Source organism: Neofelis nebulosa, chromosome 16, assembly GCF_028018385.1.
Source record: "Neofelis nebulosa isolate mNeoNeb1 chromosome 16, mNeoNeb1.pri, whole genome shotgun sequence".
Classification (NCBI taxonomy): Eukaryota; Metazoa; Chordata; class Mammalia; order Carnivora; family Felidae; genus Neofelis; species Neofelis nebulosa.
In genome coordinates, this window is record NC_080797.1 from 16,737,913 (window position 1) to 16,748,925 (window position 11,013).

Sequence of the window (11,013 nt, forward strand, 5' to 3'; positions counted from 1 at the left end):
TGGAAGATTCTTTTCCTTCTCCTGATGTGATGGGAGATGGGACCATCCTACCGGGGAGGTTTTTGCCCGCTGGTTTGCAGGGCCCCAGCAGCAGCGGTTTGGGCCCATGAAGACTCGGCCCGGTGTCCCGGGGCCGCTGCGGCAAGCAGCGTGATGCGTTGAGCTGCGTGCCCACGATGGACCGCGGAAGTGCCCTACCTCTTATTCCTAGGATCTCGGCGAAGAGCTTCTCTTCGCCAAGCCAAATATCTTCTGCCACTTCTCTCACGGGATCGGCGAGCCCAAATACCTCGCGGTAACCAACGTGGCCCATCTACACAAGCTCCTGGCGGACGTCCTCGACAGTTACAACGAAGTCAACGCGGTCATGAACTTGGTGAGGGGCGTGCGCCGTGCTGACAGCACAGGCGAGGGGCCGGGACCCCGCTTTCCCCGTCCCGCCTCGCTGGGAACCACGGCGGTGCCCTGGGGTGGCGTGACTCTTGGCAAAGGCTGCCTGGACCCGCCCCCCCCCCCCCCCCCAGGAGGGTCTGGGCCGTGGCCGGAGCCGCATCCGCGCGCCCCGGGATGCCAAGAAGCCTCTCGGCTCTCGGCAGGTGCTGTTCGAAGACGCGGTGGCTCACGTCTGCAAAATCAACCGCATCTTGGAGTCGCCCCGTGGGAACGCCCTGCTGGTGGGCGTGGGAGGCAGCGGGAAACAGAGCCTCTCGCGCCTGGCCGCCTACATCAGCGCGCTAGACGTGTTCCAGATCAGCCTCAGGAAGGGCTATGGGATCCCAGACCTCAAGGTGAGACGTGGCTTTCTGACGAGCCGCCCCTGCGGAAGGGGAGGAGGCGGGGGGCAGGGAAACTCTGACCACGCGCCGGTCCGAAAAGAGGCCCCCGGGACACAGAAAGTAAATGTCCCTGCAGGGTCCTCGTCGGAGGGAGTAAGGGCCGGGACACGTGTTTCCACCAGCGCCCGCGCCCCTGTGGCCCAGGGGAGAGGCCGTGCGGGTCCCCGTCCCCGCCGGCCTGGAGTCTGTAGGGTCAGCACAGCAGCAGCGGGACCCGGTTCTTGCCCCTGGTCGCCGAGTTGTTCTGTGTCGTTCCCCGGGTCCCCAGAGTAAAGAATTCCGGGCGGTTACTCCGTATCTGACTACGAACTTGGATCCTGCCAGGCCGCTTTTTGAATTAATCAAATAAACATTAGTGTCAACAGGTCTCCCATCACCAAGACGTGCCGCGGAGGCTTTTCATTGATTTCTTTTTCCCGAAAGTTTGCTCTGGCCGGGGAACTGTGCTCATCAGACATGAGTGGCCCAGAGCAAATCGGCGTCCTGCTTCAGATTAGAACTGAAACTGATTCGACCGCATTACAGGGGGCGCATCTCTCTCTGCGTTGGTGCCGGGGGCCGCTTCTGCAGGCCGGACCCAGCGGGGACCCTCCCCACTGCACGGGGCCCTGAGGACCCTGAGGGTCGTTGGTGGGCAGCTTTAGCGGGGTGACCTGGAGCCCTGCTGGGGCACAGCGCCCTGGGATGCTCTGCGGGAGGAGGTGGTCCGCTGGCAGAGACCCTTGGAACAACAGTGGGGACGGGGTGCTAATTCTCAGCCCTGCCGGCTCTGCCAGGGACCACAACCTCTGGACAAGCATGTGGCTTCTGTCCTTGGCATTGTCCCCAGGGGATTCTACTCTTTCTAGCAAAGGACTAGCCAATGTATTTTTAGGTCCTTGCGTTAAGGGAAAGGTCTTCCTACCGGGGCTACACCGCCTCCTGGACTGGACCAGCTCGCAGCTTAGCCGGTCAAGTTAGTTCACTCTGATTTCCCGGGTGCACTCGACGGCCTTTAGGACCCTCGCCTCTGAGCTGTATCATCTCACTGGGTTTTCTCCGCTGAAAAGTTTCTAATCTATCAACCACGTTATACTGGTTTGTTTATTTTTTGTAATGTTTACTTATTTTTAAGAGAGAAAGAGAGAGAGAGAGACAGAGTGTGAGCAGAGGAGGGGCAGAGAGAGAGGGAGACACAGAATCGGAAGCAGGCTCCAGGTTCTGAGCCATCAGCACAGAGCCCAATGCAGGGCTTGAACTCATGAACCGTGAGATCATGACCTGAGCCAAAGTCGGACACTTAACCGACTGAGCCACCCAGGCGCCCCACATACTGGTTTATTTTTACGATTGCATCCCAGTGTCTGTCGCCGTGTGGATTTTGTCCCTGGCACCTCACTTTAGGGCCAGTTGTGAGTGTTGAGTCTGAACAGCGTTCTTACAGGCGATCTGAGGACTGTGCCCTCAACACCCACTGCGAGCCGGCTGGTGCTAACCGTCTGCTATCACTTATTGAGCAGCTGCTGTGGTTCAGAAGTAAAGAAGGAGACAAAGTGGGCTGACGGGGCTTGTGTTGTGCCGTTAGTGATGGGATGTCGTTACACGGTCCGTACCATAAGCTGTGGATGCCCGCTGGAGGTTAGAGGCAGGAAAGGGGTCAGGAACCGCCCCCAAGGGACACTGTGGAGAATCCTGGACGTGGTCCCCAGGAAACGAGATGCCATCAAGTGTTTGAGCAGAGAGAACCAAGACCTGGGAAGGTCCCAGAACAAAATGGAGGGCGGTTTGAGGACCACAGAGAGTGCCGCGGGGTGAGCGGTGGGGAGGTGCAGAAAAGCCTCGTGCCCCACAGGGGCTGGGACCGGGCCGTGTAGGGAGCGGGAAGGGAGAGACCTGAGGGGCAGTCTAGGGGTGCCCCCACCCGCCAGGGCTCTGCCTGCACAGGAGGGAGTAGGGGGGCGGGGCCTCGCTGGGCTCCCCACTCTCCGGGCCCCAGAGCTGCCCTGTTTGTATTCCTGTGGGATGCTCCCCCAAAGCCTGAGTCATAGCCCGGAGAGGAGGGACACACCTGATGGGGAACCCCGGAAGTTGAGTCAGGGCCCAGCTATCATGGTCTGATGATAATAAGCAGCTTAGGGGGCCTCCCAGCCAGAGATGGGAGCGTGTGCTCCCCTCCACCAACGCCAACCCCTAGACTCCCCCTGAACGCGGGTGATCACTGACCTCCTTGTCAACGAGGGGCGAGTGGGGAAGGGACCCGCAGGCACCCGAGCTTTGGGAGCTGACCGTGACGTCCGCACCCGGAGCGGCGCCCAGCAGGGTGGTGCCCTCCGCCAGGCCGCAAATGAGGCCGGGGCGGATCTGGGCTGGGGGCCCAGGGGACAGCCGGGAGGAACCTACATGATGCCGCTCCTCATACACGGGCATCTGAGGAATTTGGGGGAGAGGAAGGACGTGCTGGGGGGCTGGGAAGTGCTGGGAGGTGGGAGGTGGGGACCCCAGGACGGGACCAGCAGCCTAAGAGGGTGGGAGTGAGGGACGGGCAAGAGAGAACACACAGGGCCGAGGCCGCATGAGGGCAGGTGTGGCCGCCAGGGTCAGAGGGGTGAAGCTTTGAGACGGCGGGGCAGAGCCAAGGCAGGGCAGGACAGGGATGTGCCAGAGGAGGGACAGCCCCGGGGGCTCTCCTGGGGGCACCGAGGAGAGAGCCGGCCGGCCGAGCAGCGGAGCACCTGTGGGCTGATGGGAAGGAGCCACAGAACCAGACGTGGCAGGAGGGGGAGCAGCTGGGTCAGGAGGAGCCCCTTATCCCCATTCCTAGGCCTTCAGTCTTTCCAGAAACTTCCACCCTGACCTGGACAGCCATACAGTTAGCTTTGCGTGCCTCAGCCAGTCGGGCCAGACTTGGAATCTGAACTTGGGGAACCTTTAGAGCTATGCACCCAGTGGCTCCCACCTGCAGGAAGAAAGGGCCCTCCGTGGCATCCTGCCGACCCCACCCCCGCCCCAGAAGCTGCCTTCCCACTCACAGACCCGCTGCCCTCCGCCACCTCCCTTGGGGTGACAGCCGGGCCGCGCACGCTCAGGCCTCTGGATTTAGACACATCTCCAACCACGGGTTCAGTGGGGCGGCAAGATGAGGAGAGCCTTCCTCCTAGCTCTGAGGCTCCTTCAGCCTGCACCCCTGCCCCTGCCCCTGCCCGAACCCCACCGGTGTGGCCCTCCTCTTCTAGCTCAGGACCTCCCCTCGCTTTCGTGCTAAGTTGTCAAACACGTGGAACTTGGGGCTTGCTTTCCACCACCACCCCCTCCAGCTAAGGACCTTGGTAATGTTTCTGTCCGGACAGAGACGCCAGGGAGGCTGGCCGCTGCCAGAGGGCAGCACTGAGCCACACGGGATGCCTCCAACTGGCCCGTTTTAAAGCCTTTGAAACGACTACACGGGCCCATCGGTCTCAAAGAAAAATTAGACATTACACGTAGTAGGTCATCAAACCCTGCAAATTCACATTAGTACCTGGACAACAGACGTTTCGAACGGACATTTACATCTGTCGCATGTAAGGGGGCACATTCTTCAAGAAACGGAAGGTATTCATACCGTTCTGACACGTGCGTTTTTTCTTTCTCCTTTTTACTAGTCTCCTTCACGGATGCTTCCAGAATGAGCATAGTCGTTTCGTGCGGCTGTTTCTTTAAATCCTAGTAGGGACGGGACAGGCGTTTCGCTCCGTGTAGGGATCGCTCTGAGCGGTGTCCTCCTGGCACTGAGCTCCAGACCTGAGCCCGTGGTGCATTTACTGAGGACCTCCTTTGGGATCTCTATTTGAGGGCTCCCCCCCCTTTATCTTTTCTCGGTAGTAAACTGTGCGCACAACACAAAATTTACCGTTGTCACCATACAGGTCAGGGGCATTGAGCACACCCACACTGGTTTATAACCACCACCCCCCGTCTCCGTCTTCCCAAACTGAAACACGAAGTCCCCACCCCTGGCGCCCACCCCGCTACGTTCTGTCTGTATGAACCTGACCACCCCAGGGGCCTCCTGCCAGTGGAATCCTACAGTATTTGTCGTTTGCGGACGGGAGTCGCGTCCCCCAGGCACATCCGGGTTGCAGCAGGTGTCAGGATGTCTTTCCTGCTGAAGCCTCAATAATCCATCATATGGAGAGGCCACCTTTGTCCGTTTGTTGGCCGACGGACACTTGGGTTGCTTCTGCCCGCGTGGGCACTGCGAGCATGGCTTCCCGCCCAAGGTTTTGGGTCCCCTTCTACAGACCGCGCACGTTGCTCACAAAGCTGATCCCCGGTTGTCCCCTCCCGGGTGGTTGTGGGGGACGCCTCCAAGCAAACGTCCCCGTGACCGACCCCCGGCGTGTTCTCCTTGCGTCCAGGTTGACCTGGGTGCACAGTACATAAAGTCAGCTGTGAAGAATGTCCCCTCGGTGTTCCTGATGACAGACTCCCAGGTGGCCGAAGAGCAGTTTCTGGTGCTGATCAACGACCTGCTGGCCTCAGGGGAGATACCGGGGCTGTTTACGGACGACGAGTTGGAGAACATCATCTCCTCTATGCGACCCCAAGTGAAGTCTGTCGGCATGAACGACACTCGGGAAACATGCTGGAAATTCTTCATTGACAAAGTGCGCAGGCAGCTTAAGGTGGGAGCTCGCGTCTTCGCAGCATCCCGGGGGGCCCGGCGCGGGGCTCAGGTCCTTTCCTCCGTGCGGAGTCGGGTGGGGGGTGGAGGGGCTGCTCCCCCTTCGCACGAGGAAGGCCCATCGGAGAGGACGGTGGGGCTGAGCGGTGGACGTGAGCCGACGGAGGTGTCTCGTGGCCAAGAGAAGCGTTTTCTACCCCCCGACACACACACGGGTGTAAATAGATGAGGAAGTAAGCCTTGACCTTCAACGTTCTTTCTTAGGGAAACTGGGCTGAACTACCCCACTGGACTGAGGGCACTTTGGGTCCTTTTCTCCCTTCTGTCAGCATCCAGAAGGGGCAGCTGCCCCCCTGACCCAGATGGTGCTGCCCTCTGGGAGGGTTCAGCCCAGTAGCTCTTCTAGAACCTGCTGGGTCACACAGTCTGACCAGTAGACATTGTTTGGGGGCTGAAGGAGCCCCTGATGGATGCTCCCCGTGCCCGGCCCGGCTTTTCTCCGGTCGAACGGCCACTTCCAATGAGCCAGCCCAGGATCCCCGTGGAAGGAGAATGAGGAGGGGCCCACAGGGCTGAGGCTTTTCCCAGTCCAGCCAAAGGGACCCCAGGGCCTGTTTGCATAGCACCTATGAACAGCTGGGGTCCCAGAGAGTCCCGGACTGTCTGGGGATTAGCCATCTTCTTGGAGGCCTGGAGGAGGCCGGCCCTGTCCTTGGGCCTTATCTGCCCGGCCTGGATGCTCATTCCCCACTCTGTCCTTCATCTTGCCTTTCTCTCCCCCACTTTGCGGCGGCCGTGACAGAGGGCCTTACCTGCACACTTCTCCATCCCTCACGAGAGGCGTGCAGTGGATCATTTATCGGTTGTGATGCAAACCCGGAACCCCGGGTGCTCTCTGTGGACACCCGAAACGGACGACACAGAGAGCTTTCCTTCCGAAGGAGCTTTCTGCCGGACTGGCAGGCTCTGGCCTCAGCAGCACCGTGACCAATGAGCTGCCCCTCTGTGTCCCGCCTCTAGGTGATCCTGTGTTTCTCTCCCGTGGGCTCCGTCCTGCGTGTGCGGGCAAGAAAATTCCCCGCCATTGTCAACTGCACGGCCATCAACTGGTTCCACGAGTGGCCAGAAGATGCCCTGGTGTCCGTGAGTGCACGCTTCCTCGAGGAAACGGAGGGCATTCAGGTGAGTCACTGGGCACGGCCCCCTCTGCCGCCCCCTGTACTGGGGCTCACAGACCCGGGAGGGTCTGCTGCGTGGGACAGGGGGACCCCACGCACTCTGCCTCCAGGCAAGTAAGGACTCGCCTTGGTGCAAAATTTAAGAGAAGGGAGGGAGTAACTTCAAGCAGTCAAGATCAGTGATGTCTTAATGTGGTTCTTTTAACCATGCAAATTAATGCCGAATAATTCACAATGAACGAATATCAAAATTGATCAAAATCGCAAACGATGATAAGTTTCTGGTTGTTTTTCACGTCCTGCATTGCTGTGCCCCCAGACTCTCGTTTCTGCCAGCTTGGAGTACCCTCCCCTGAGGCCACGGCCCCACGGGGCTGGGGCAGGAGGGTTGACACTGGGGTACAAACAGACTGAGCAGATCAGGCTTTAAACGTAGTGCCTGATCAGGGCTGCCTGGGGAGCCTGTGTTTACTTGGTAAGCGTGCACAGAGGCCCACACTTACTCTGGTCTCGGGCTCCGGCACAGCCCTGCCCGGGGCTGCCCCCTCCCCTGTGCCCTGGCCCTTCTCCTCTACAGGCCAGGACGGCTGAGATGGGGAAGTCAGTCTGCTTGTCTTTTGCAGGCCGTTTCTTTCATCGAAAGACGGTGCCCACGTTCACTGTTTGAGCTAACTGCTGGCCTAGAAATGGCCATTAAACCCTGACCCAGCCAGTGGGGGAAACGAGGAGCCCTAGGATAAGTCACACTTGGTTATCATGTTTTGTTTTATTTTGGACACATATTCAGTTACTAAGTACCGAACCTGAAGTTAACCGTGGGCCTGGTGGGAAAGGTGGGTAAAATCTCCTGCTGGTCATTGCTAGAGCACCTACTCTGGGATGGGCCCTTCCCACACTTTGCTTGGGGCACAGATGTGGGGTTTCCAGCCCCCCCCCCTAAAATCGGGGAAAGGCCCCCACGGCTGGCACCAGCGAGGGCCACAGGGCAGATGCTGAGGCAGCACGTGTCAGGGAGAACACGTTTCCAAATTACCTTGAATCACGGCTGGCATGGCTTGGACAATTCCTGGGACCAGGCGCCCAGGCAGATGGGGTGGACCCAGACGGTGGTGGCTGTGACCCTGCCGTGGGAAGCAGGACCCAGCGTAGGACCCTTCGCACAATAAATGCCTACTGGATGGCCCAGGTCACTCAAACATACCGTCGGGCCCTGCGCTCTCCCAGGTATGGGCGGGCGTGAATCAGAGAGAGGTGATCACGGGAGTCAAGCCATGTTGCGTCCCTGGCACTGAGCCAGACCCTTGCTGGTACAATGTCACCAAGCGCCCACGACGGCCTGCACAGGCATTGCTGTCTTGACGGCCCCCATTCCTCCCGGGGCTCCTCCAGGGCCCCCACCGGGGTGGGGTCGCTCCCGCCAGGGGACAGGGAACCAACGGCCCATCTTGCCTTTGCAGGGAGATGTCAAGGCTTCCATCAGTCTCTTCATAGCCTACGTGCACACAACGGTCAACGAGATGTCCAGGCTGTACCTGGCCACCGAGAGGCGTTACAACTACACCACCCCCAAAACCTTCCTGGAGCAGATCAAACTTTACCAGAACCTGCTGGCCAGGAAGAGAATGGAGCTGGTGGCCAAGATCGAGAGGCTGGAGAACGGCCTGATGAAACTGCAGAGCACAGCGTCCCAGGTAGGGAAGAACCTTCCCCGAGTCGGAGGAACGGGATTCCGGCCTTAGAGAAACGTCCATTCTCACGCCAGAAAGGACGCGTGGGTTTTAATACTTAAAAACAAAAACAAAAACAACAACAACAACAACAACAAAACGGGTTCAAAATGCTTTCGCAGTGCTGACGCTATGTTGGGTGCTTCATGTCGGCCGAGCCGGGCGGGATTCGTGCGTCCAGTCTGGCGCGTCTGTGACGTGCCCGTTCCAGGACGCCCTGCACCGAGGCCACCCTATCACTTACTGCCTCCCCGCACCCCCTCCCGCTCTGTGTCGTGGCCCCGGGGCCCAAGCTCACCCGTCTCTTGGCATCTCCTCCCCGAGGTGGATGACTTAAAAGCCAAGCTGGCGATTCAGGAGGCTGAGCTCAAGCAGAAAAACGAGAATGCCGACAAGCTGATCCAGGTGGTGGGTGTGGAAACCGAGAAGGTCAGCAAAGAGAAAGCCATTGCGGACGAGGAGGAGGCCAAGGTGGAGGTCATCAACAAGGTGTGCGGACACGCGGGGCCTCCGTGGGCTGTGGCTCATGGCTATGCCAGGCCAGGCCTCCCCTGAGTGGTCAGTATCTCCCATGGGCCCAGGCAAAGGCCGGGAGGGCTCCCAGACCTGCAGGAAGCCCCCTGAGGGGGCATCTCTCCCAGCTCAGAGGAGGGCCGTCTCCTCTTGGAGCCGTGCCGTCTGTCCCCAGGCCACCTTGGTGGCATTTCCAGGAGCTGGTAAGAGACGCAGGTTCTCGGGCCCCGGCCCAGCTCTGCTGAATCAGGTCTGCATTTTAACAAGATGCCAGGGACCTGTGAGCACATTAAGGTTTGAGAAGCGCCCCGCCCTTGGATGGGGGCCCTGGTCCTCAGACCCTGTGCCAGGAGCTCCCCAGAGGTGCCGAGGTCCCTGGGCCGGGTGGGGCGGCAGGAGCTGCAGAACCACAACCCTCTGAGGCTCAGGGTGGTCAGCAACGTGCCCGGGGTCTCGAAACTAGGGAGTGGCAGTCAGGACCCACATCCACACCCCAAACTCTGTGACCTGCCCGTCTGATACCACGTGTGGCTCTTAATGACCAACCCCGGGGTCAGGGGTGCTCCCCGGGGAGGAAGCCCCGGGTGGTGCCCCCGGGTTAGCCCGCCGAGGCAGCACCTTCACCCCAAGAGACCTGGGCCACGAGGAGCCCCCGCCACTGGCTCTGAGGCCTTACTGTCTCTTAGCGCCAGTGTGTGATTTCTCCAAATTGGAACAGTTCGGAGGTCTGGCTCGCCCTCCCCGTAAGGAAGTGAGAACGTGTTCATGCACCTGTGCGTTCGCTCCCCGGATCGGGAAGAACCCCTCCGAGTCTCTGGGTGCCGAGCACAGAGACCAGTAGCCGCGTGGTGTCCATCAGGAAGGAGCCAGTAGGGGCTGGGGGCTTTGCTGGGTGCAGAGGACGAGGACAGAAAGGAGAGGGTCTCTCTGCAAGGCACCCCGTGGAGAGTGCATCCTGCCCCCGACTTTAAGAACAACCTGGGGCACGACCACAGGAACGGGCGTGGAAGGCGCTGGCTGGGCAGGCTAACCCGGGGATAGCACCCGGGCCTTCCTCCCCGGAGCACCCTCGCGGGGGCCGTTTCTGGATGCAGGGGCTGGAGAGGGACGGGTGCCGGACATTAACCGCTGTCGGTCCCGGAAGCGGGGGCCATTCCAGAACCCCAAGTCTGCCACCCCCATGGCTCATTCCAACCTGTTGAGGGGCAGGGGCAGAGGGGTGGAGAAGAGAAAGGCGGGCTCTAGGCGGTGACCAGTGACCTCCCGGGCATGAAGGGGAGCACGGGGCACAGCACCCTCCTCACTTCCGTCCGTGCTCTCGCTGCTGCCCAGGGCTACACACACACACCCACACACACGCTCTCACACGCAGCCCCCACCAATCCCTGCGCTGATCTTTCCCGCGTGGCTTCCTTCCAGAATGTCACAGAGAAACAAAAGGCATGTGAAACGGACCTGGCCAAGGCAGAGCCGGCCCTGCTGGCCGCGCAGGAAGCTCTCGACACGCTGAATAAGGTGCGGGAAGGGAAGGAGCAAGAAACGGACCGGCCAGAGTGGAGGAGAAAGCCGTGGTGTGCGTGTGCGAGCGGCTGCAGGCTTGTGGAAGCTTCCCAGGGTGGTCCCGGGGCCTGCGGGCCCCTTTCAGGTGCTCCCCATCTGTCATCTTCAGAACAACCTGACCGAGCTGAAGTCCTTCGGGTCACCCCCGGACGCCGTGGTCAACGTCACGGCCGCCGTCATGATCCTGACCGCGCCGGGGGGCAAGATCCCCAAGGACAAGAGCTGGAAAGCGGCCAAAATCATGATGGGCAAAGTGGACACGTTCCTGGACTCCTTGAAGAAGTTTGACAAGGAGCACATCCCCGAGGCCTGCCTGAAGGCGTTTAAGTGAGTCAGGCTCGGCCGCACTGCACAGCTCAGCACAGTGGTGCCAGGGTCCCCCGGGGCCCCTCCCGCCCACCCCGGCCAGAGACCTGTTCCCAGGGGAAGGCTGTGCCGGCAGGGGTGGGGCAGGGCCTCGGGCCGTGTGCAGCGAGGTGGGCCCCCCGGAGCTGGCGGGGGGGCGGCCTGGGGAAACGTGGCCGCACCCGGGTCCTGGGGCACCTCAGCACCCTCTT

At 60.5% G+C, this 11,013-nt stretch overlaps 1 protein-coding gene and 1 long non-coding RNA gene across 4 annotated transcripts in view; one reads left to right on the forward strand and one right to left on the reverse strand.

The window, feature by feature from the left end:
- DNAH17 (dynein axonemal heavy chain 17) overlaps nt 1-11,013 on the forward strand; it is a 103,275-nt gene that overhangs the window by 67,609 nt on the left and 24,653 nt on the right. For both annotated transcript variants that reach the window (XM_058704186.1, XM_058704185.1), the window contains 8 exons: nt 212-376; nt 597-788; nt 5,213-5,479; nt 6,499-6,660; nt 8,114-8,347; nt 8,708-8,872; nt 10,316-10,411; nt 10,566-10,783. In XM_058704186.1, the coding sequence (XP_058560169.1) occupies nt 212-376; nt 597-788; nt 5,213-5,479; nt 6,499-6,660; nt 8,114-8,347; nt 8,708-8,872; nt 10,316-10,411; nt 10,566-10,783 (1,499 nt within the window). The remainder of the gene's footprint in view (nt 1-211; nt 377-596; nt 789-5,212; nt 5,480-6,498; nt 6,661-8,113; nt 8,348-8,707; nt 8,873-10,315; nt 10,412-10,565; nt 10,784-11,013) is intronic.
- Nucleotides 7,404-8,821, reverse strand: LOC131497690 (uncharacterized). Of its 2 annotated transcripts, none has more exons than XR_009255095.1 (3): nt 8,682-8,821; nt 8,261-8,440; nt 7,404-8,148 (listed from the first exon to the last, which is right to left on the reverse strand). It is a non-coding gene; the product is annotated as an uncharacterized LOC131497690 (long non-coding RNA). The 2 variants fall into 2 exon arrangements; XR_009255094.1 differs by having other exon boundaries at nt 8,255-8,440.